Source organism: Buteo buteo, chromosome 18 (genome assembly GCF_964188355.1).
Source record: "Buteo buteo chromosome 18, bButBut1.hap1.1, whole genome shotgun sequence".
In the NCBI taxonomy this organism is placed as follows: Eukaryota; Metazoa; Chordata; class Aves; order Accipitriformes; family Accipitridae; genus Buteo; species Buteo buteo.
Window position 1 is genome coordinate 22,387,696 of NC_134188.1, and position 25,000 is coordinate 22,412,695.

General features: G+C 39.6%; 1 protein-coding gene across 2 annotated transcripts in view; it reads right to left on the reverse strand.

Annotated features, from left to right (window-relative positions):
* The window catches only part of DLG2 (discs large MAGUK scaffold protein 2), a 1,017,318-nt gene that overhangs the window by 56,470 nt on the left and 935,848 nt on the right, over positions 1 to 25,000 (reverse strand). For both annotated transcript variants that reach the window (XM_075050147.1, XM_075050146.1), the window contains one exon: positions 4,066 to 4,242. In XM_075050147.1, the coding sequence (XP_074906248.1) occupies positions 4,066 to 4,242 (177 nt within the window). The remainder of the gene's footprint in view (positions 1 to 4,065; positions 4,243 to 25,000) is intronic.

Consider the following 25,000-nt stretch of genomic DNA (forward strand, 5'->3'; position numbering starts at 1 on the left):
TTCAGCTGGTAATAACAGAGATACAAGTTGCATAACATTTTGCAGTCAGATGTACTTAAACTACCTGAAAATGGATATCTTAGAATGATGTCCAGTCTGAGAGCAGTTTTGTGGCTGCACATCTTAAAGACGACAGAAAGATTAGTGTAAATATTTTAATGTTTTAGGACCAAATCCTCATTGGCTACAGTGGGAGCATTTACGCTCGGCCATTCTGGGGCAGTCTATGTGAAATCACAGACTAAATTACTTTCAGACCCACTGACCCAAGTGAAGCAGATAGACACTCGTCATAGAAAATGCTGAAGCTTAACATTCACGAAGTGGGAGGTTGCTGTTGTGTAGGGTTTGCAATGCAGGAGCTTTTCTGTGTGCACAGACTCAGCAAAGAAAAAGTGAAAAGATCTGGAGCTGTAAAATCAATGCTACAGCAAATTAAAATCTCTTTACTACTGAATTAGAGCATCTGTCTAGGAATTTAATACACTCTAACTTATTATGCACATTGGTTTCATGCTTTTTGTTGGCTCACTTTAACTAATGTGAGTGTTTCCATAGGGAGGCAATCTTAGACATAGGCTACTCAGCTTGCTACTGCCCTTTATGGGAAGCTGAATTTGTTTTGTTTATCTATCTGGACAATAGGAAGCACAATGAGGCAGATAAAAATTCTTGTGATCAAAAGCCCAGCGTATGTAGAAATTCTAATCTAAATCTATACATCTATACATCTAAATATAACAAAAATCCAGTGTAAATCTAATTCTGTTGGTCATTCTAGTGTAAAATAGTTATTTTTGATGATATGGGAGCAATTGACATGCGCAAACATAGTGCACAGATAATACCACAGGCTGTCTGAGACATTGGTACAGGACTGGTAGTTTTGTCCCCTCACCTTGGAGACCCTGCCCAGCATAATAACTGTGCCCTGCTCTCACCTTAGATGTAGCTTGGATAAATCTTTTTGGTGGATGTGGAAGCAGGAGAAATTTGGCCTGCAATATTAATTCATTAATATTATATAATAACACCTGGTGACCGTTAAACCACAACTGAGTGGTTTGCAGCTTCTAATGCTGAAGTCCTACTGTTCCCAATATCAATACGATACAATATCACAACACCTTTCTAGCATTATATTTATTATATTTGGTTTCTAACCAACTGACTACTTAGTCCCGTGGTCGAGAACAACAGCCGTAATCAGACAACAAATGTATACTGACAAATGGACAAAATGCTGTTTTCAGATGTGGAAAGAGTTGCAATGATATTTTAGCGGTGCAGGATACTGAACATTATTTTTTCATTAATCTCCACTGAGGTCACCAGCTCACCAGCTCATGAAATTTGGTCCTTGCACAGATCAGTGGAGAACCACAATGGGGAAACACCCTCATTTCTTTGTGCTGCCTCTTTGACTAACCCTCCTCTAGCTGCAGTGCTACCTTCCAGAAGTCCCTCTTAAAGCCTGACTTTACAATTTAACAATCAACAAGGCAACAAGTACACACATTGGCAGCAGCACTGAAATCTAGTGACAAGCAGCTTTCAAACTCTATTGAATCAGTAAGAGGTAAAGTCTGGTAATCTATCCAACATCCTGGAGAGAATAATGAGTAGCAGCTCCCCTATAATTATAAATTATGATTTCTTCTGGTGTATCACATATATCATAGAGGAGAAAACCAGGATGGAGTCTTGATTTATCACTCAAAATTTCTCTTATCAGCTCATGCTAAAATGTCACTGTGTGAAGGGCTCTCCTGTAAAGAGATGTACAAAAAATTTCCATGCTGTAGTTGCCTACATTTGGTCAAATGAATCTCAGGACTACTCTGTTTTAGATCAAGCCTCTCATAGTCAATAAATCACACCTGCAGAGGAAATTCAACTCAGAATTAGTACATTCTGGCAAGTATGATGAACTTTATTCTCTGTAGCTCAGCCCTGTATGCATTGATTGCTCATCCTCCCCCTGGGTGGTATAAATGACCACAGAAGATACTGGCAAGAGCACATCAGTCTCACTGGCTCTGAGGGATCATCCAGAATCCACAGAAAGGAAATAATACTCACTTTTCAGTGCATTGGAAAAAATAACCTTGTACAACTGAAACCTTTTATGAAACAATAGCAACCTCCCCCCACCCCAGCTCAGGTGTATCGCATCATTACATGAATGCAGACAGAAAATCGGATGCCATTGATTTTTCCAGACCTCTCAGATTCACTAGTGGAGAATCAGGATGACAAGTGGAGAGCATGGTAACTATACCTGCTTCTTTTCAAATTCAAGACTCTTATTTTTAGACTCTAACCAACCTATTTTCATCTTGCCTCTTTTTTTCCTTTTTTTTCTCTCTTTTCTTCCAGCATTGCCTAACCCACATCTTTTTCGTAGGCTGTATCATATGTCTGACCTTGACTAGAGACCTTCTATCTTTTGTCGTTGAAAACATCACTGTGCAGGTAACCCAATAAGGTTTAGGCACTTTAGCCTCTCCACCTTATAGAAGATACAACTTCACGTCTTAATCCGTTGCTTTGCTTTGCCCTTTTTTTCACCTATAGTTGTTTTATTATGTATGACAGCTTTTTGTAGCTTTTCATAGTATGCACCACACTGCAAGCGAGCTTTGCACACATACTTCCCCCAGTAATAACGGAGTAGACTTTCCTCTTTTCCCATTTGTGATCTAATCATGTCATTACCACAGTATTGACTGTAGCAATTAATAGTAGGCAAGGTTTTTTTTTTCAATATCTAGAGACTAAATCTGTTTAATGGGCACATTTTTCCCATCTTGAAAATTATAATGTAGTTTTTATTTCTATCTATTATACAACTCCAAAATTGCTTTTTGCTGAAAATGCTGGTGTGGTTGCCATTCAAACATGGTCATGATTAGAGAAAATAAGGTCCTTGCAGGGCTCATATCAACAAGGTATTTGATGGCCTTTCAGTTTACTTTTAAGTAATTTAGACCAAGGAGTACCATGAACTCTATTAGCACCTGGGCAAACTCTTCCGAAACAGCAGCAGGAGCTCTAGAGCATCAAATGTCTCATTTCCCCACTATTAAAAAATGGGCATGATAATTTTTATATTAATGCTAAAGCTGAAATAGCTAGGAATATAAAGTTTATATGAAGTATGAGAGCATTGCTGCAAAAGAGAAACATAACGCAGTTTGACAGTTTTCATTTTCCTCCTACCCTTTCAGATCTTGACCTTTCTATAGCAACTATCAACAGAGACAGAAAGTAATACTGATTTGTGTGGTAGTTCTGATACTATCAGGGACTTGTGGCTAATTTTAGGAAAGCGCCCAGGCAGAGTAAACAATGCAAACAATGAGAGAGATTCAGATGTCTGTTCTTTCTCCATCAGTCAGCACGAATCCATCATAGCTAAACAAAGGTTCAGATTTAGGTTGGAGAGTGGATGAAAGTTCCTTCATTTATATTATATGTGATATTGATTATCCATCAGTTTCCGGGCAGGCAGAGATTAAATTAACAGATTTTGAAGCCAAAAAGGACCATTATATAATTTAGCGTCATTTTTTATATCACACAGGCTGAGAAGTTTAATTCTATTACTCTCACAAAAGAAAGACATACAGTCTTGATTTGAAAATGTCAAGACATTCATTACATCCTTCAGCAGTTTGATGCAATGGCTAATCGCCCTGACATTAACACAGGTGCTCTACTTCAAATTCAGAGCTAATTCCCAGACTTGGGTTCTGGTTATTCCTTTTTCTGCCGAAGCTCTTTAGTACATGGTGCTCTTTCCCCCTACCTCCCTTTCTTTGTGAAGTTACTAATCCACTATAATTGAGTCACCTTTTGAGTTTCTTTTCAGTACAGTTAAACAACCTGAGCTCTTTAAATCTCACAGCCAAAATCATACCTTCCAACTCTTGAAATAGTAACTGTGTGATTTTCCTTGACTTTCCCCATTTTTTCAGTGGATTGATGCACCCAGTCTTTGGAATAAAATGGAATATTTTAACATCATGGCCAAGGAGGTAGGAAGGAGGAGGCAGCACTCACCTCCTCTTGCTGGGTATAACTCCCATCTCCTCACTGTCTCCCTCCAGAGTGACCCTCCTTGCCTGCCACCATTCATCGTCCGAGGCGTTGATGACGTGAAGGATGTCTCCGTACTTAAAACTGAGTCCTTGGCTTGGGAGGCCACTGTCTTTGCTCTTGTCATAGTCAAACATGGCTCTGTGGAAGGAAATAAAGAAGTGAAGACAGGCGATTCTATCAGTTTTGGGAACATTTACTCCTGAACAATTTGTCTTATTTTATGTTACAGCTAACCCTTGCTGCTTTCCAAAGGGAAAGGTCTTGCTCAGAGGAAAACTTTCCACTGTGAAGTTAATATTTACAGAATCCTCTTTTTTTTTTTTAAGAGAAACTGAACAGTAAAGTAAAGCATGGTATTTACTGTTTCACTTTATGAAGAACAATCACCGTATCAGAGTATCTAGTAGACAAACCTGGTAGCCAGAAGCCCCTCTTGTCACCTCGCCAACAGCAATTTGTGGCTGTTGGGCTTGTCCTTTTCTCACATTTCGCTGTGGTTAGAGAGGGGGTGTCTGGCAGACAGGGGTGCATTGGGAGGACTAAATACAAGGGACCAAACCCGTGCTTGGGGTGATGCATTTCTTTAGGTGAATGGATGCACCTATCTTAGCATCTCGTTCAGACCAGAAGTGGGCTTTCAAAGGGAATCTCTTGATTATTCCCACTCTCAGTGCTTTGGTTCATGTCCTGGAGCTGTGTTAGGTTGCACACACCGGATTCCTGAAACTGGAAACTAAACCGAAAGGTGCCCTGACCTGAGCAGCACCAGTCTGACATACCCCCCTCCAAACACCCTCGGGGGGCAGCCGGCACCGCTGCTTTCCCTGCCCACCGCCAGACCCCCCGTGCCGCAGCACCTGAGCATGCAGCCCGAGCTACTTCGTTTGCTGCTGAAGATGTTTTCCACCAGTTTGAAGTGGACCTCTGCCTTGGGTATGCCTATACAAAAACATCCCATGTGTAGGACCAGGGTTCTTACAGGAAAAAAATACATGGGGATATTTTTCCCATATGAAGTGTTATTTAAAGATCATGCCTGTCAAGAACTGATGTTTATTTCCTATAGGGAAAATAATATGATTATAATCCTGACTATAGAAATGTTAGATCAGTAAAATCCCAAGAGGTGTATAATAATTCCTACTCTTTTATTGTCAGAAATAAAGCTGTGGCAATCTCTTCACTAGTAAACACTTCTGTGAGAAGGATTTGATAGAATTAATTGTTGTGCATTGTAGTGTAATTGCAGAGAATGATTCTAGCAGCTTTATGGGTAGATTTAAAATACTCAAGGCTACCTCTCATAATGACGAGAACTTAAAAAAAAAGTTATCAGAATTGTAACTATGCAACCAAAATAATTTAAAAGCTCTCATAAGCACTCACTTTGCATGAAAGGTCTAGTTCAGGAAGAGGAAAAATGCTATTTGGAATATATCTTCTCTTAAAGAGTTTACAGTCATGTACTAACATGTTCAGAAAAGCCCAGATAATTCCCTTCTCTGAGGTTGAAGACAATAAATAATCCTGCTGAATTTTACATAAACGATGAGCTTAGATATGCTTGTGCCTTTCTTGGTAAATGTTCTTGGACTGCATGTAACCTTTGAAATATTTTAGTGACTTACCAGTGGAAATCCTTTAAAAACTTGGCTATATCCTAGGAAAAATTTACATTCATAAAGGATTCTTATCAATAGCAGGTCATCTGCTGCCTTCTCAAATAAGGCTTTCTATGAGGAGGTATGATGAAGCAGCATATAAATCCAGAAACAGCTAAGTATCACCAATCACCTCTTCTTAACCAATTAATGATACCTGATCTCTGGAGAAATGGCAGCGCACACACAAACGGGCATACAACATATCATCCTGTTGGTATTGCCCTTATCAGCATGCAGTGGTCTGAGTTTTACCACTATTGAACAGTCGTCATCTTAAAAATTCACTGAATAATTGTGTACCTTGCCATGGAAGCCCATCAACATCTCAAAACCCTAACCACGCAGTTGGCGACCACGCTGAATACTGGGCAGATGTAATACAATCCTGAATGCATGCATAATTAAGTTACTCAAAACAAATGGCAGTATCTTCTGTTGCAGAGAATATGCAAGACTGTCACATCCCAGATGTAAAACTGGAAATGCTCCATAGTTGGCAAGTTCTAAGATGAAGGGTGCGTTTCAAAAGCTAAGTAGTAGAAAGAAAGTAGGGCAGTGTTCTTTGTCCTTGAACAGACATTTGCACCTCAGAGCCCACATATTAACTTAAAATCACTGACTGCCATCTTGCTAGCTGATGTTAACGATGAATGCAGATGGCAATGTTTGCCACTGACTTACTTTGATTGGAGTAATCATGTGCAATGCTAATTAAAATGAGATTATAGATCTCAGACAAGAGAATTTTTGAGCACGCTTTTCACTGAGTGAAAGATTTTGTGGCTGCATGCTCTACAGATGTTGATTACTCCATTAGTAAATGAAAATTATGTGAGAGCTGACTTCAGTGCTCTTTCCTAAACATTTCAAATTAAGAGCCAGGTTTAAGTTGATAACATAACCGTATTTAAGCTTACAACTTTGATGACATTGCTGGCTCTGTAAAACATACTTTTGCAAGTTGGCAGTTGCCCAGCTATAAAACAAACGGAGTTCTTCACTCTAGGCACTCTAGGCACATGTATGCATGTAGAAGTTAAGATGACTACCTTGGGCAATAGAGACCTAGGCACACTCATCCTCATGTCTTCCTTTCAGTTCTCAGGCTGTAAGTACAATTTGGATCTCTACATGTCCAATCGCAAGCTCTAGTTTTACTTATTTAAGAGGCTGATGTGTCATTTCTAATTTTCTACCTGATGAACCGCACCCAATTCTGTTTGCACTCAGTCTTGCAGCGGTATATAAAAATAACACATCTGCATCTGTTGAGTGTCAACTGAAGTGATACAAAATGAATGAAGCCAGACATCTCATTTGGTAAAGGAACCGGGCAGGGCAGACAGAAAAAGATGCATTTTTTTTGTTTGTTTGCTCTTTCATGTTTTTGGACAACGATGACAGTGCACTCTTACAGGATGTCACACTATATCCTGCAAACACTGAAACTTTCACCTGACAGGAAAGTTCAGCTCTCAGCAAAGTCTGTTTGATCTCTGCAAGCTTCTTTACCTGGATAACATAGGAAGGTATGTTAGATACCTTAGATAGGTTCTGCCATGCCATGGGGAATATCAGAGGAAAGGCTAAAATTTAGTAGCATCTTTGCAGAATATTATGTGTTCAGGAGAGGACATAAGCAACCCAGTCCAGCAAGAGACCCACCCTCCCACAGAGCACCCGTCACCCGTCTCTGAGAGATGAGCACCATATTTTTCTTTCAGTTAGAGAAGGACCAGCACGATCAGGACCTGACTGCCATAACTCCCCCAGACAAGTACTCTTCCAAAATGAGATGTCTAAAAGAAACAGCAGTGTTATTCAAACCAGCCAGAGGATTTAACCCATGAAGCCATGTCACAGTGCCTCTCGCTGTGATGAGTTAGATGTATCTCCACACAATACGTAGTGCCGCTGCTGGGGAGCCTGCTCAGCAGAGCTAAAGACCTTTCTGAACTTGCTACCATGACTATATGTTTTCTTATGGCTGAGTCTGCTTATTCGTGGGTTGCTCAGGCAGTTCTTCAAGGCACTGAGCCATAACTCATTTTTAGTGTCTTTTACTGCAATTTTAAAGAATAATAGTCTCAATAACCTTCCAGCTTTCTAATGGCACTTATCTGACAGGCTTCGTTACTAACAGCTTCTCCTTTCTTTCTCCGCAACTGATAAAAGCCCATCTTAAAGAGCAGTTCTTCTTTCAGGTGTTTTATAACCTCAAGTAGCTGCTTGCATCCACTGTTCAGCCCTTTTTGAATCATACAGGACAGAACCAAGAGCTCTACAAGGTTTTCTCTATGGCAGTAAGGGCTCTTTTTCCAGTCAGCTGATTAAGTCCACTTTTGAACTGGGATAGTCAATTTTTAATAACAAAGGAAATCAGTTTAAATGATTTAACTTTCATTTGAGAGCTGTCACCAATGTTGTGATCACACCAGCATCAGAAAAACTCCTGTCCAGTATCTTCTAGAGAGTGCCTTTCACAAAGAGGACCCTGGGTTACACAGAACAGCTAACACATTTTGAGGTTACAAATATAGTAAGCCCAGTGATTACTGTGAGATGTGGATAAAACACTGAAATAGGGAACAGAGCTTGCTACAAACTAGTTAAACTGATGTGGTGAAATCATGATTTGGCCATCTTAGTTCCCTTATTAGAAAAACAGCAATAGGAGTGGGTGTGATTATCAAAAGCATAAAGTATAGGCACCAAATTTCCATTAACATATTTAAATTTTTTTCCGCAATTCCCATTTTTTGCATGAGTTTGGGAAAACTGTTTAATATCTGTACAACATTTGGAAGTGAAAAGTGCTATTCAAGTGCTAAGTATTGTTGCTGTCTTCTTGGCGAAATCCTCCTGCTTGTAGAAAATTAAGAAACACTGTTCTGAGAAGTGAAGCAGAAGGTGCAAATATTTAGAACAAGATGGATATCACAAATATTTAAGAGTCTTGTTTCCCTGATATTATTCCAGACTTCAGAAGTGATCATTACACTAGGCTAATCCCAGCAGTAATTTGGACAGAACCTAACAGGTTTTATTTTTGTGCTTGGGTGGTTCTTAATCATTTTGAGGAACCCACATCAGCGAAAAACATGAGACAAGCATTTCACAACAGCATCAAAAATAATTGCTCAAAAATTGTTTGAAATGAAAATACTGCCAGTGCCAAGCTGTAATATACTGCCAAACATGCAGTGAGGTGTCCATATGGCAGTGAAGACCACTAAAACAGGGGCATTTTTTTCCTCCACTTAGTGTAAACTCTTCAGCATTTGAGGTATGTCCAAAAGCTAAATCGCATTGTGCAGTAAATTTCTATTTCTAATGACACCTGTCCTTGCAGTTAGAGTAATAAAAGTTTGACATAGGAGAAAATATATTAGCTTTAAGGAAACAGCAAATCAATTCATTGTGCAGTCCCATATATTGCAACCTATTGGCACCCACCATGTCTATGTTGTTACCAGCATTTTGAGAATGAAAAATAGGATACAGAAAGACTAAATGATCTTGTTAAGCCTGTGTCAGAAAAAGGAACTTAACAGAGAAACCTAGCTTCCTCAGCTAACGCTGTAAACACCATTTGTAATTTAGTAGTCTTCATGATCTCCCTGACAAGGCAAGGGATACTAATGCATTTACATCACAGCAATATATTTTGCTGAATGCTCCTGTATGTTCAGTGCAAAACCCCAAAATCTTCAACTTCCATATCACTGCACTACGGCCAGTAATCTCAATTTGATACAGTTCAGGTACTGCATGGCAGCTTTATTTGCATCTTTGAAATTACTTTCTGCTGGCACAGATGGGAGTTTGCACATAAATTTACAGACTGCTCTTTGCCATCTACTTGGTTATGAAATGACAACAACATTTAGCAAGAGAGATCTTCAGCTTCTGTAAACAGTCCTAACTCTTCTGCAATCTGCCAGCATATCTGCATTTACACCACTTAAGAGTATTACTCTTTTCTCTGAAAATTTCCTTAGCAAAGGTTCTCAGATATCAGGCTATATAGCATCATCATAAGGGAGAGATACTTTATTCAGCTTCTTCCCTACTTCTGTCCTACCCCCACCCTTTTTTTTTTACAGATGGGGAAATCCAGTGCACAGAGGTTTAATCATTTGCCTGGGTTTAGGCAGTAATTCAGCATCAGAGTCAGAATCAGACCCCAAGTTTCATAGCTGTCTTTTCTGCACTCTCAGTAATAGATGTATTTCCACCCACTTGCAGGCTCAGCTTGAAGAAAACATTAGAAGAAAATGAAAGAAACCCCAGCGTAATTCATTGCTATAGCTACAACAGAGAGCACAGCAGCACTGTGATAGAAGCAGCCATTGCCATACAATTAAGATGCCATTAAAAGGGTTAAATCTTCACATAGTGACATGTCAGTAAACACTTTCACCTTCTCCTCCCAGCTTCATTTCCATCTGGAGAAGCTGAACAGGTAAATCCTATGCGTAGAGCATAGAAAAAGTTGCTCTCGCCTTGTGAGGTGTGGGAAGCTCCGAAGTGCTGCTTGGTACGACTGGAGGCTGCCAGCATAGCCCCTGTGCTGGGGATGATCCCGTTGTACATTGTCACCTCCTCTGAAGGAGTGGGAGGGGACTGCTTTATTAGCTTTTATTAGGAATGTACTACAACAGTGTGGTTTCAACAAAAAACGTCTGAATGTTTGACTTGTTACCTACAACTCAAAGATACCGTGATTCTTGCTTCTTCTCTTCTCTTCTCTTCTCTTCTCTTCTCTTCTCTTCTCTTCTCTTCTCTTCTCTTCTCTTCTCTTCTCTTCTCTCCTCTCCTCTCCTCTCCTCTCCTCTCCTCTCCTCTCCTCTCCTCTCCTCTCCTCTCCTCTCTTCTCTCTTCTCTCTTCTCTCTTCTCTCTTCTCTCTTCTCTCTTCTCTCTTCTCTCTTCTCTCTTCTCTCTTCTCTCTCTTCTCTTCTTCTCTTCTCTTCTCTTCTCTTCTCTTCTCTTCTCTTCTCTTCTCCTCTCTTCTCTTCTCTTCTCTCTTCTCTCTTCTCTTCCTATTTCCTGTCTTGATGATGTTGCACCTCTTCATGAAGCTGATCCCCTCAACCTTAATTACTGCAGTTGAGCTGAGAGGGACAAGTGTTAGAAGCACCTATGTTATCAAATTCAGTCATGCCAAGGCACTGCCACGTGGTTGCCATGTGCCCTGTGGACGTTAGCACAGGTCAGGAAGCATTCCCAGCAACAGTGTGGATGCACCTCCCTTTTATGGTGGAGAAGAGGATATAAAGGAAAGGATACGGGCTGTTGTGGTGGGCCATGGGGGATGCTCCTGGCATGTGTACTTTAGGGTGTTAGCAGAGCTGATAGCACTGACGGAGAGCTGGAGGGAGTGGAGCTGCCCCTAAGGCACCTTCACTACACCAAATCCCATCGCACATTTGCATTCAAGCCTTTTGCGTTTGCTACCATGTTATTTCTGTACTTCATTCAGCATTTTCTCCATTCAGTCCAAGTCATTCTTTATCATTTTGCTCCTAGTGGGAATTTGGCAGAGAGTTATGCCATGGACTTCAATGCAAAAAAAGGACTGGAGACAGCAGTATTAGTTCCAGGAAAATTTCACTAAGAGGAGGGAGATATTTTCTTTATGGTGTTTACACCACACTGCCATTTGTCCTCGGGGAATATTTTGTTCATTTTGCAGATCAGACCATGGTTCTTAATGTCAGCTCCTATGAGCCAATGTTCATGTTGTTGATGGGGTCTTTAGCAAGTGCTCATGTTCTCTGCAGGAAATGGGTTCTTCTCTACTGACAAATTTAAGTCAACATTTTCAGAAGTATCGATCAATGAGTGTATGTTGCACTTCTGTGGTCTTGCTATGCAGCACCATACAAAGTCCTATGTTAAAGGCAAAAATCTCTCACAGCCCACAGTGAGGAAGGACCGACAGCTTTAGTCTTTCAGCTGTGGACGTGGACAGAACTCATATTACTCCCAGGTTTGCCTGGCTTTAAGCTCTTCCAGCAGGAGCTGAAAGGTGGCTTTAGAAAGCAAAGCTCTTTCATGTCTTCCCTTGTGCCCGCACAAGGAGAATTCATTTCAGGGTACACTCACTTTTTGTTTCTTTGGCATTTTACAAGACATAAAAGGGCCAAACAGAATTCCCTTTCTGCTTGCAAACATCTGAAAGCAGTATCAAGCTGTGTGCGTGTGCCTTGCCCTTTCCATAATTTATTGACTAGGAAAACTTGGCTGCCAATTTCATCTGTGATAAACGCAGAAGTTTTTAAATACATCTGCATTGTATTCAATGTATTCCAGATTTAGAGTTTTAAGGTTTGCTTTAAAACTGGGAGACTGCCTCGGGTCAGAACACTAATTAGATTTAGCCTTAGGTATTTTGACAAACTCCAGAGAAGATCTGCAGCAGCTTCTTGATTCTGGAGTGCTTCTTCAGCCTTCCTGAATTTGTGTCTAAAATTTCACAGTAAAACCCCAAACTTGTAAGTGACATTCAACTTTCACAGTAAACTGGAAAACTTAGGCCAAGTTTGTTCTAAGTTGTTTTTTTTTTAAGAAATGACATCATTTTTGACTGACCGTGACCTGGCCTGTGCATTATGCATCAAAATGATGTGAAATTTGTGTTCTTGGTTTTTTGTTTTGTTTTTTTTTTTTCTTCCCATGGAGACTAAGTGAAACTGCTGCTTGACTGTGTCTCTGGTTTCTGTCTGAGGAATCTGCACAGTTTCTCAGCACAGATTCCTGTGTTGTGACATTTAAGATTATCCATATCCAGAAAGCAAAAGTGACTGGATGTCAAATCAGGGGTACTTTAAACTACTGGGTAATTCACCTGAAACTGTAACCTGTGGGTTGCATAGTTTGACACAGGAGCCAAAGAGTCATTCTGTGATTCTTAGTTTTAAAGAAATAATAACTTATTTGCTGTCTGATAACATTAATTTAGGGATTTTTTTTCCCCCAGGGAAAATAAAATAAATAACATAAAAAATTAAAATAAAATAAAATAACTTTTTTTTTTCAAAGACAATGAGACTTAAAGGGAACATTGTGACTCTGCGTAGCACAGCCTGTAACCACCTCCCTCCCTCCCTCCCTCCCTACTCCCAAATGTGTCTTCCTTCTAATACAGAATACACTGTAAAAAAGCACTGAATTTTTATTTTTTTAAAAGTAATTGGTTTACAATAGTTCTAAATATTACAATAACTCTCAAGGATCTGCTTTGGGTAGTTGGGTTTTTTAGGTAGTTGTCTCAGATACCCTGTAGTTTGCAATTGCTTTCTCTTAGACCTAATCATGACCTGTATCCGTTAGCAGCTTTTAAAATTACATTGTGGCCAGGCTGCCCACAGAATTCATTGTGCTTCCACTGAGTTATAATCAAAAGCAAATTTTCAGTCACGAAAGAACCCCACTGATAACATAATTATTACTACCAGCCAGATATATGATGGCTTTTTTGTTTTTTTGGACAAGGATATTAGACATCTGGAGAACTAAAGTAAGAGAAAGCCTTCCTACGGAAAAATGATCCACTTTTATGATTTGTATAATTTGAACATAATGGCAACAAAAAGAGTGGTAAGAGATGGACTAAGCACAATGACTCTAGCACTGAAAAAGAACCCAGAGAAAAAATTCAGACAATTGTGGCAGTGAAATGGAATATTAATTTTTCTCCCCCCCCCCCCCCCCCCCGCCAGAAATCAACATGTAATACTGGAGTGTTGTCAGTCAGAACATTCTTACTTACTTCTGTTGCAAGAAGTGTAGAGGCTGGGGAAGTCTACAGACTTTCCTAGCATGGAAGTGCTCTTTTGCTTATATCATAATAAATCTTTTTATACATTCCAACCTTTAGAAACTATTTTTGAAAAAGAATTGTTCTCTAGCTATTGAAAAAGCATAGACAGGCAAAACTAGGAGAAAGTATTAGCGAGACAGAACATTGGCTACTCTGTTTTTGATGAGAGAGGGCACTTTGGAAAAGTCAAGATATTTGTTTGCAACAGCTCTTTCTTAGTAATGATTTCTGCTTGGCCTTGAATGTTGTCCTTTGACAAGGAAAGAGTCAGAAGTTGGATTTGCATTATTACTGTGTCGCCTGACTAGGTTCTTCTGAAATAATGAGGTGCCACATGCATACGGGAACTACATCATGGAAAAGCACTGAAAATTATTATGGAAATTAATTCTCCTGCCTAATGTGGAGAAATCTACTAAATCCATAAACTCTGCTGCATGCAACTGTTTGAGAAATCATAAAAACATTTTGTCTCTAGGCCAAAACTTGAAGAGCTCATTAAGGGTTTACTCAGTCAGTGGGAGGTTGCTGATAGAGTGAGTCCTTTGTGTTTTAGCACAAACTTCAACTGGAAGCAATGCAATTAATTTTTAGGTTTGACTTTGTCTCTTTGAAAAAAGGGTAATTTTGCAAAGATCTGAATGCTATCAAAGTCTAAAACTGTATTTTTATGGCACAAAGGTCAAGTGACTCTACATAACCTCTGGTTCACGAGGCCAAACATGAAATCTCTAAAGACTTCAGATTTACAAGGTGGAACTCTATAGAAATCAATAGATGTGGAACAATGCCAAAGGCCTGAGCTGAACTCAGCTGAAATCTTCTAAACTGTAAAGGAAATAAGAGAGAAAGTTTGCCTGAAAGAGCAGCAGCTATGAGAAACGATGTACTATTTGGTCAACCAGTTCTGTGGATTCCTTGAGCTACTATCTGTCAACCCTTACCTATCACAAAAAGGATTACCCCACTAAGTTTTATTCTGTGATTGGGTTGAATGTTTTCCTAGTAGATGATGTTTTCTATAAACCTCCATCTTCTGGAGTCAAATGAATACTTCAAAAGCTCAGTTTTCATCAGTGTCTGCTTCTCATGGAGAAAAGCTTGAAAATCAGATGCCAGAATATGCAAAAGCAGAAACAAACAAACAAAAAGGGCAAATAAAAATAATGGTCTTTGGTGTCACCTCGTCAGTGACAAAACATTGTGATTGTTTGTTCTTAATGGTTAGATCTGGTGGTTTCACTACGTGTGTGGTTGTCAATCCTCTTTAGAAATGGACTTTGAAGAGAAAAGTTCTGATCAACCACTATTACCCAAAATATTTAACAGCAGCAATATGTATTTTAATATTTATTAAACAAAGTTGCAAGAGGATGATGCTAAACTTCTTAGCTTCTCTCCTTTAAACAGAAAATTAAGCCTGCGCTGCACTGAGCTCCTTGCAGCTCATCATTCGCTCCGTTGCATTATCCACACCCTCCTTCTCCAGGAGCCCTGGCTCTCACGCGCTCAAAAGCAGGATTAAGGGTAACATCAGAAGTTCCTGCATCCCATTTTTAGAGGTAAATTAAGCACATCTGAGCCTAGGTTTTGTTGACTTTCAATGAAGATGAGACTTTGAATTGCTAAGTCGCTTTGAAAACGTTACCCTAAGCAGCTTTAAGATTGACAGAATTTGCCTTAAGCTGCTCCAAGGCTGACAAGACGAAGGTCTGGTGCAGTCACAGAAGCGCTTTGATTCTTTGCTCTTGGATGGTTCTAGGACCCAGGATAAGCCATTTTTTCTGCTACCATGAACGAAGCTCAGAGTGTTGATGGTTTTGTCCATAATGACACTTCCTTGTTCTGTGTGTAATTCCTGATTTAAGCAAGGACACTAAGCAACAGAACTGGGACCTTTCCTTTTAATATCTTCATTTAAAATGAGTCTCATGGCAATAAAAAGCCTAAAAATAAATCTTCCAGGAAAGCCAGCTGTGTTCTTCTCCCTCCCCCTGCAACAAAAAGTTTCTGCCTATACTGGCTTAAGCTTACCTTGATTTTTAAGACATTCCTCCGTCCTGCAGAAAAAAAAATATACCATGAACCCCTACTTCTACTTAGCAATTAATTTTAGATGGGAAATGTTTATCAAAAGCCATGTCCTTAAGTTTAGGCAAAGTAATAATAGCAGTCTTTTGAGTCAGGCTCCTAAAAATAATTTTCTTTAGCATTTGAGTAATCTGACCAACTTCAAGCAGATTACATGTACTTAAAAGTTATGCATTGACACTTATCTGTGCCATAGCACATTTTATGTAGTAGAAAATAATTCATGGATGCACTTGCTTTTCTAATATTGCTCATAGGTAAATATTTTCTACCAAATTTATTTTTAAAAAACTAACTACACATTTCAGGATGTAAAACTCAGTTTGAAACCTCATGCACCACTACCATTTCCTAAGCCTGAATCAAATGATTGTGTCATGCTGGAAGCTGGAACACGGTACAGCTTAATGTTAGATTTGTGTGTGCAGGAAGTACAAGACTGAGGCAGCAATGATAAAAATCTAATTTATGTCTTTGGCAGCTATAAATGAATAGTAATGCCCTCACTGGCTTACATGTTATGCTGGAATCTTTCCTCTGTTTTTTTAAAACTTTGAATAATGCCCTCTGCAAAAAGGTTTTGTAGCGGGGAAGGTTGTAGAAGAGATCAGTTGAACAAGCATATCTTTGTGTGTCATGTTCATCATGAGCTGATCCAAGAATTTTCTCATTTTATGTTGCTTGCTGACCTTGATGAGGTATTTGATAAGGCTTGCTAGAGAGGTGGTCAGTGCCCCAAGCCTGTCAGTGTTTAAGAGGCATTTGGACAATGCCCTTAACAACATGCCTTAACTTTTGGTCAGCCCTGAATTGGCCAGGTGGTTGGACTAGGTGATCCTTGTAAGTCCCTCCCAACTGGACTGTTCTGTTCTGTTCTATTCTATTCTATTCTATTCTATTCTATTCTATTCTATTCTATTCTATTCTAGGGAGGAAAAGCCTCTATAAGAACAACAAACCTTATCATTAACAAGGAAGATGCATGAGGTCAACTCTCTTGCTTCCACTGTGGGAAGGAGGAGCAAATCCCACTTTCCCAACAGAGAAATCCATAGAAAGCATGACAAGAACTTTTCTGAAAATCCAGTACTTGATACAATGGACCGTGTAGGAATAAGGAACAGCACTGGACCACATTCACATTTGCATTACTCAGGCATAGTACATCACTAGTGGAGCTGCTCTGAATGTGTGGGAGAGGGCAGAATCTCACCAGGAGGATGGTGAGCACTGGTGCAGGCAGTGCAGAAGTTCTGCAATTTTGGGAGATAATAAAAACTCAGCTGGACAAGGCCTTGAGCAACTTAACGTAATTTTGAGGCAGATTCTGCATTGAGAGGCAGGTTGGACATGCAACCTCAAGATAGTCTCCTCCAAGCTAAATTACCTATGATCATATCTGTTCAGAAGGACTGAAGTATAAAATATGTTGAGACACAGGAGTTTATCTCAGATCATGTTTATCACTTTTGCGCATATCAAGAATTTTTTAATATATATTCTGTATAAAATGACAGTCAGACTTTGGTGTCTGAGAGACAGCATTTTCTGCAGTGAGTAAAAAAATTTCACTTTGCTTAAAACTTCCTTGATGTATGTAACTGAGGATGGTACAGAGATGCTCAAGCTACGTACAAGTTCAGGTGATGTTCTTCAGAACCGTGCACTGATACTAAACCAATCTTCAAAGCATTATAGCCATGTTAAAGCTGTACCTCACCATGGCTGATATGGCTGTACTGTAGTGATTTGGGAACTACAGTGTGTCTGGTAGCTCAGCCATCCTCAGGCAGTGTAGGCACCCCCAGTGTGACTGTGGGCTTATAGTAGAGAGGGCTTGCTTTGGTCATATTTTGGGAAAACAAATTAGGTGCAATGCAGAGATCATTAGAGGAATCTAAACTCCCTAGACAGTAAAGGAGAGAGCTAGGTACCTATGGGAAAGGAAGAATTCAGACCATTTACATTAAATGAGAAAAATAGGCTGATATAGGTGGTGTGAACATTTCTCTAAATTGATATCCTCTTCCCCTACTTGTAAAATAAGAATACTTAAGAAGAGTATCGTGAAGTGCTCAGAGAGTACGGTAAAGTGGCAATATCGATGCCTGTAATGGGTAAATTAAACATAAAGGGTGAAATCTCTTTCATTTCGATAGAAGGAAGCATCTGTTGAAGCTACACATTTTGTCAGAAAAGCCTGCAGTGTAAATCATGCTGTCATTTAGCATTTGCCTATACAAAACCTGTGCCATTAAAATGAAATGAGTCTTACAGAATAACAGCATAAAGCACCAAAAGTAAGTTCTTTTTTTGATTCTGACATCCCAGGGAGTCATGGAAAAACAAACAAGAAAGAAAGCGAACAAACACACATCTCTGACTGAAGAGATGTTTTTCTTTCACTTCATGTGGACAAGATTGTTTGAAATATTCATCAACAAGATTTTTTTGCCTGGACCAATTCTTAGACTTTTTTAGTATTTCATTGCCTCATTTGCAAGCTGTAGGAACTTCGTATTTGTTTACTTCAACATGGAAACAGCAATGCAAATCAGTGGGTGATTTAGAGGCTGAGTAAGGATGCTCTCTTTGGACAAGGCTGTGGTGTACAGTGGGGAGAGAACGAGACCATATGTGCCCTGTCCCTATATGCTCCCTAAACATCTGCTGCTAACCACTGTCACAGAAAGGACACTTGGCTAGATGTGCCTTTCTTCTGAGCCAGGGTAGCTGCAAAACAAAATTGATGTCACTTTTATAGAGGAAAATAGATACAGAAGGTGGGAAACTGAAATTGCCTGCACAGCTTGCATTAGTGCCGACAAGAGAAAGGACGTGGAAAATTTTCAGTGTTTCAAAAACCAAACAAAGCAATCCAGATGAAAAAAAAAAAAAATCAAACACTTGAAATATCTGCAGGTGACAAATTATGAAAACTTGCAGCTTAAGGAGAATCAGGTCGAATGCTTCAGTTTGCTGACGGTTTTCCCTGCGTGTAGGTGATGACTCTCACCAGTCAGTCAGTGGGGGAAGAGCAATTCCCAGGATCCTGCACAGGCAGTCCAGGGACTGCCCGACATCAGCTGGGAAAACTCACAGGGGCCAGGGAGGGACGATCACTGTGGAGTTTCCATGTATGTGTCATTCCCAGTGCTATATCAGAAGGTTTTTGACCAGAGCTACCCTGTATCTCCTTGACTGAGGCCTGTGTTTGATGATTAGGATTGCTTCAGCAACCTGAAAGCTGCTATAGCATATAAAGTGCTGTGTTGCATTAAACAGCAATAAATAGTGTAAAAAGGAGTTTCAAACCACCTTTGCCTATCTGCCTTAACTTTGTAGATTGGCCACAGCACTTTGTTCCCAGATGTGTGGTCTTGAAATCATTTTACTACATCAATATCCAAACATTTATCTTATGTTCAGCTCTACCATTCCTACCTCTGGCTTTATAGGATCAAACTCCATTCAGCTGTTTAACACAACTTCTGACTAGCAGTGCAAACACCACCTTTTTAATAGTTTTCCTTCTGTCTCTGTCTCATTAACTTAGTGTTTCCCATCAAACATCAGCTAAGGAAATACCTGTTTCTCTAGCAAAGTCTGAAATGTTTCCTTTCCATAGCTGTGATCTATCACTGCAGTTCTGTCAGTAAGCTCTGTAAAGTGAACCAAGCTAATGGAAGGAGTCTAAACAGAGTGAGCTTGTATTGCGATGAACAACTTTTCCTTTGTATATAAACAAGCAAGTCAGTACAAGATGCAATGTGATGAAATAAATATAAATTAAAAAAACTTAAAAAATAAGACTGTATGGAACTTAATTTATCTTCAAAGGTTCCTCTGCCTTATGATCTCAAAATCTGCATCTTAAAATCCCTTTCTGAAGTTAAGAGCGAGAGGTCCTCTTCCTTTAAATAATAGGTACAGGCACTACCTTCTTTACCAGAGTCATTTATTAAGCAAACCCTCATTGCAGCATGCGACTGCCTCTGAGGATAATTTCAAAAAATCTTCCCAAGTGTCCCACACAGCAGGGCCACATCTGAAAATCTTTGTACCTCCTGCAGCCATAGCAAGAATTTACTGCCACTAATTTATCAGTTGCGCTGCATTACTGATCTTTAGCGAGGTGAGGCTGAGATTTTTCATTTTCTTTATTTGTTTTTAAGAGTTTGTATTAACGTTCCTCCCTTTACACAAGGCTGAGGGATCTCCTGCACGCAACAGTGGAGATGTCTACGCTTTCAGCTCATCTCCAGTGCGAGCCTATGCCCAAGTCCAGGCTCAGTCCCCGTTCAGAGACCAGCAGACGCTTGGGGCAGGCACGGCTCTGCACTGCCGGACTCTGCGGGGCACCGAGGAGAAGACGCTGTGCCCCCTCCAATCCTTTCACAACCGAGGTGCAAAACAGGACAAAGACAGGCTGTCCTGGCCTTAAGACGTTACTGTCGGCACCTCTGACGTACTCTTGTACCTCCTCAAATGCTTGTTGGCAGCTCGGGTTAAGACCAGCCTGAAGGAATTGGGGTCCCTAATTCTGGCTAGAGCAGGAGGTGAGCACCAAACCAGGGCGGGCAGCAAGGAGTCCCTTCCAGCTCCGAGGGTGTCCCAGAGACCGACAGGAGCCTGTCTTCAGACACATCTCTGTCTTAGCTCTTCTGGTCGGCTGCTGTAAGTATCCCAACACTCAACGTACTTGCTGCCATGAATCCAGTCCTTGGCACCTAAATCATCTCCCCCCGCTCAAGCCGATACCTTTTAGTCAGTGAGATCAGGCCTTGGGGGTTCTGTGCTCAAAGCTGGAGACAACGAAACCTGAGTGTTTCATTACTCAGCATCCTTTACCAAATGCCTGTCTCTGGGCCCCTGCCTCTGTCTTTATAAAGGAAGGATGGACGGCATTTCCCTGCCATGAAGGAGAACGGTGAGGATAACTACGGTAAGGATTGTGCAGCATTCAGATACTAAATACCAATTACACAGGGCACTGGGGTGTAATAAGAAATCTCAGGAAAGAAAAGGCCATAGCAATAAAGCTAAATGAATTATTTACAATCAACTACAGGATGCATTTAAGGACGAAGCCACAGAAGAGCCTTTCAGACCTGTCAAATCAATGGAACCATCTGCACTTGATGTGTCAGTAGACAAAGTTTAATAACAAATCAATAAAATGAATAGTAATAAATTACCAGGATGAGAGGGATGACTCAGCCATGTGGAAGTGGAAAATATGAAGCCAGTTTTTTAAAGGGAGACCAGAAATAAATTTAATCTGACTTGAGTAACAGGTAGATCTATTTAAACTCCTTAGAGGAACAGTAAACTCACAGACCAGGAATATCACTTGGCTTTCCAGAAAGCTTCCTCACCTCATATAAAAGATATAGTGGTCTGGGAGTGAAGGATTAGTAAATGTTTAAAGAATAGGAAACAAAGGTTAACAAAGAAGATTTTATTTTCACAACAGAGCAATTCCCGTAAGTGATCTAGAAAGGGTGGTGAAAAATGAGGCAATAATATTTACTGAAGACACTGAAGTATCAAGGGTAGCAAACCCAAAAACTGACTGAGAAGACTTGCAAAAGGATTTCAAAATGTCAAGTGACTGGATGATAAAATACTTGATGAAATTCAATGTCAATAAATGTAAAGGGAGGCATGGGGAATATTAGTCCTTTGTAAAGGTATGTACTAATATACACTATCTAAGCAATTACTCCCCAGGGAAGAAATACTGGAGGCTTTGTATATTTTTCCGGGAAAACATGAATTCAATGCTTGGCAGTAGTGAAAAAGGCAAATTTGTACCCGGAATTTAAGGAACTTAATAAAGACTCAAACAGAAATCTTTGTTATTATACCACGATACAGACACCCCCACACCTCTACTGCAGACAGTCCTCTGATCCCCTCATCCCGAAGAGGCAGAGAAGGAGCAGAGAGGCCAATACGGGCAATCTTCTCGCAGGGACAGATGTTACAGACTAAGCTTTCTCAGCTTTAAAATGGGTGACCAAGAAAAGAGTATAATATAAGTTAATGAAATTACAAATTTCAGGGAAGAGGTAATAGGGGACACTTGTTCACTGTTCTCACAATACAAGAAATGGAGGGAATTGCAATTTAACAACTAACACATGATATACAGTATGCAATTAACCAGTGGATGTTGTAGAGTCTGAAAATTTAAATGGGCCTAAAAAAGTTCTCCCAAAAAAGAGAAAAATCCATCAAGGACTGTTTTATAGTCTCAGAAGATCTGCTGTCAGATACTACTGGAGACAGAATAATGGGTGGGAAAGACCTTTGGTCCAACTGAGTTTGGTGGTCATGTTCACCTTCACACGTTCACCCTGCACCACGGGGGCTTGGGTTTGATCTGCAGAACTTGAAACAGTAGTCATTTGGCTTGTGACAACCTGCTTGAAAGACAACTTTTATGTTTATCTCCCGCCATATTTCAACTAAGAAATTCAAGCTGAAACCCCATTTCTACATACGTGATGCAGATGCCCATAAACAGAGCTGGGAACCACTCCTAGGGCCAACAATTTTCTTCAGGCTATGTAAGTCACTGCCTATATCTCTGTTTCTTTACCTAGTCCTTCCTTCAGAGAAAGCTTAGAGATATGAAAAACACTAATTCGGAGATGGATATGACTCTTTTTATGTTATTAACAAAACATTTCTTTCGGACAATGCCCTTCCCTTTTCCTTTCTTCTGATGGGTAGGTTTAAAGGGATGGTGCACTTAATTTTTATCTGAAAGTCTTGGCACAGTTACTAAGGATTTTAAATCAAAATAATGTAAATTAATTTAGAGAATATTATTTTGGGTAATCTTTTGGTTTTCCACTGTTGAGTAGTGTTGCATGATTACACTGAATACAAGGATTGAAAACACATCACAGATTTAAGGGCACTGAAAAATCTTCCTGAAACACAAATTTTACTGACTGATTCACTGTTTCCATTAAAAACTACAATTTTTTTTTTGTTACAGAATTTTACTGGTGCAAGACTTAGTGCATAAAATAATTAAAAACCCCTACCTATATATGTTTAGGTTTACAAGACAGTGGCTGCATGCACATCTTTCTAACCTAGCACAGTAATATTAGGATTTTAACGAAAGTTTTGAATACATTTAATGTCTTCATACAGCACCATATTTCTTTTTGTAGTTAATCCAAGTATCCCTCATTTTTTAGAGAAAATCTCCCATTACAAATCTAGGTCTTTTTGCCTTTGGGTAAAGACATGAGCAGAAGGGTAATTTCCTGGAAACTGTTTCTCAAACTTTACTAGTAAAAATGTTTGCTTTTCTAGGGAAAATAAACCATAAAATTGGATGTTAAATAAATGCTGAAGCAGCAACATCTAAAGAAATGTTTTAAGGAATATTTTATATGCTTACACCTCATAATAAACTAAATAAGAGAAATATCATCATGATTTTGCTCATGCAAAAAATGCCTTGGAGAAAAAAGTTGCCATGTATTCCCTGAAGATGTCTTTGTTCTTGTCTCTTGCTAAATGACTGACAGAGTAAAAATGAAATTATTAACTTCTAGCTGACAGAAAACAGTAACATGGGTCTGTAATGATGGCACCCGCCAGTGGCATAGTGTCCTACTTATCTGCATTTTAAAGCAACAGCTGCTGGGTCTTTTGCAATGTCTGCAGAATTTTAAAGAGAAGCAAGATTAGAAACAACAGTACATCCTTACTACAAATGCCACAAAACTGGCCCTCACAAGACAGAGATTGAGCAGAAAGTGTTGGGCATATGTGAAATAATTACACTGGGGGGAAAGCAGCTCTTGTAACTCTTGACATCTATGTAAAAATACCCTGACATTTCTGAATCAACATAACTTAGATGTATGGTTTCACTGTCTCCCAAATTTCCTCTAGACTGAGACATTTGTGTTGAAGATCTTTTTGAATCTGGACACTTTTCCTAAAAGAAGTTAATTAGAAAAGGATGCAGATGACTTATTGTTAGACTACATTTACACAGTTAGATGTATCATCTGCACTGGAGAATGCTCAGTACTGCCAACTGGTTTGCAACCTCCCTGTCCAAGGCTAATCCCCTCTAGCACATACGAGCCACACGACACATCCTATGGCCCTGAGAAATCATTAGTTTATGAATGTGGTATTCTTCCTCTTCAAAGTGGCTGAAGTAACGCGAACATATGTCGTAGCCTCACAGCCCATGTTTTATAGCACGACACCAGAAGAGCATTGCATGTCCTGAACAAGTAGCATGAGGGTATATGGGATCTCTTAGAGCAAAAGTCTGCAAGACTGTGTCATGCAAAGGGAACCAAACACAGTGATGTCTTATCCATGCTGGCCAAAGAAATCTCTGGAGTGAATGGTCCTAAAAATAACCTATCCACATTTGGTCTTGAAGGGAAGTAGGTAGTTTGCTCCAAAAGAGAGCTTGGGAGTAAACGAGCAGTACAGTGTGAGCAGTCAACGCCCTGGGCACAAACTGGGCTACTAGATTATCTGGATTACATAGTCATACCCAAAGAACTGTGCCACAGTAACATATTTTTAGAAATATTATCATTTTGTTGATGAGATAAAGCCACATCTAACATATCACATTGCAGCAGCTGGAATTCCTATTTTGGAGTGAAATGAATTCATTAATGTGAATGTGGCTGACAAATTAACGATGATATTTTCTTTGCTAATCATTGATATTGTCTTTAAAATGGCCTGCTAGTTTAAGGGTTTCTTTGGGAGAAAATGGCAGCTCCGAGAGCTCTACAGCAGCATGAAATTCCAGGCTGGCATGTGATTTGTTTTAGATATAGCTATGACTGTGATTGTAATTGCTTTGGACTTTCCTGATGATCACTATTCAGAAAGCTTCAGATGATCGTGAAAATCAGAACCATTTCTAATCTTATCTCTTCGATAGTTGCTTGAAGCACAGTGAGGTAAAAGGGTATTGAATACAGCCTATGACGAAACTTTCTGGAGACTGATAGGTTACTCAAAGCTGATAATAAGATTCAGATTGACTATTTTTAATGCCTAAAATGGGCTTGGATTTTAAGCACCAAGGCCTTACTGCAAAATTCAGAGTTCCTACTCCTTTCAGTAGACTAAGTATTTTAGACTATATTTACTCTCATATATTTGTGAGAAGCTGGACGTCTCTTTCTCTCATTTAAACATTTATGGAAGTCACATTTAAAGCAGAGAAATATCCATACTGCATTTAAACCCTAAAGGGGTCAATCTTATTATGCTTTGAATATACTTAACAAACATACAAAA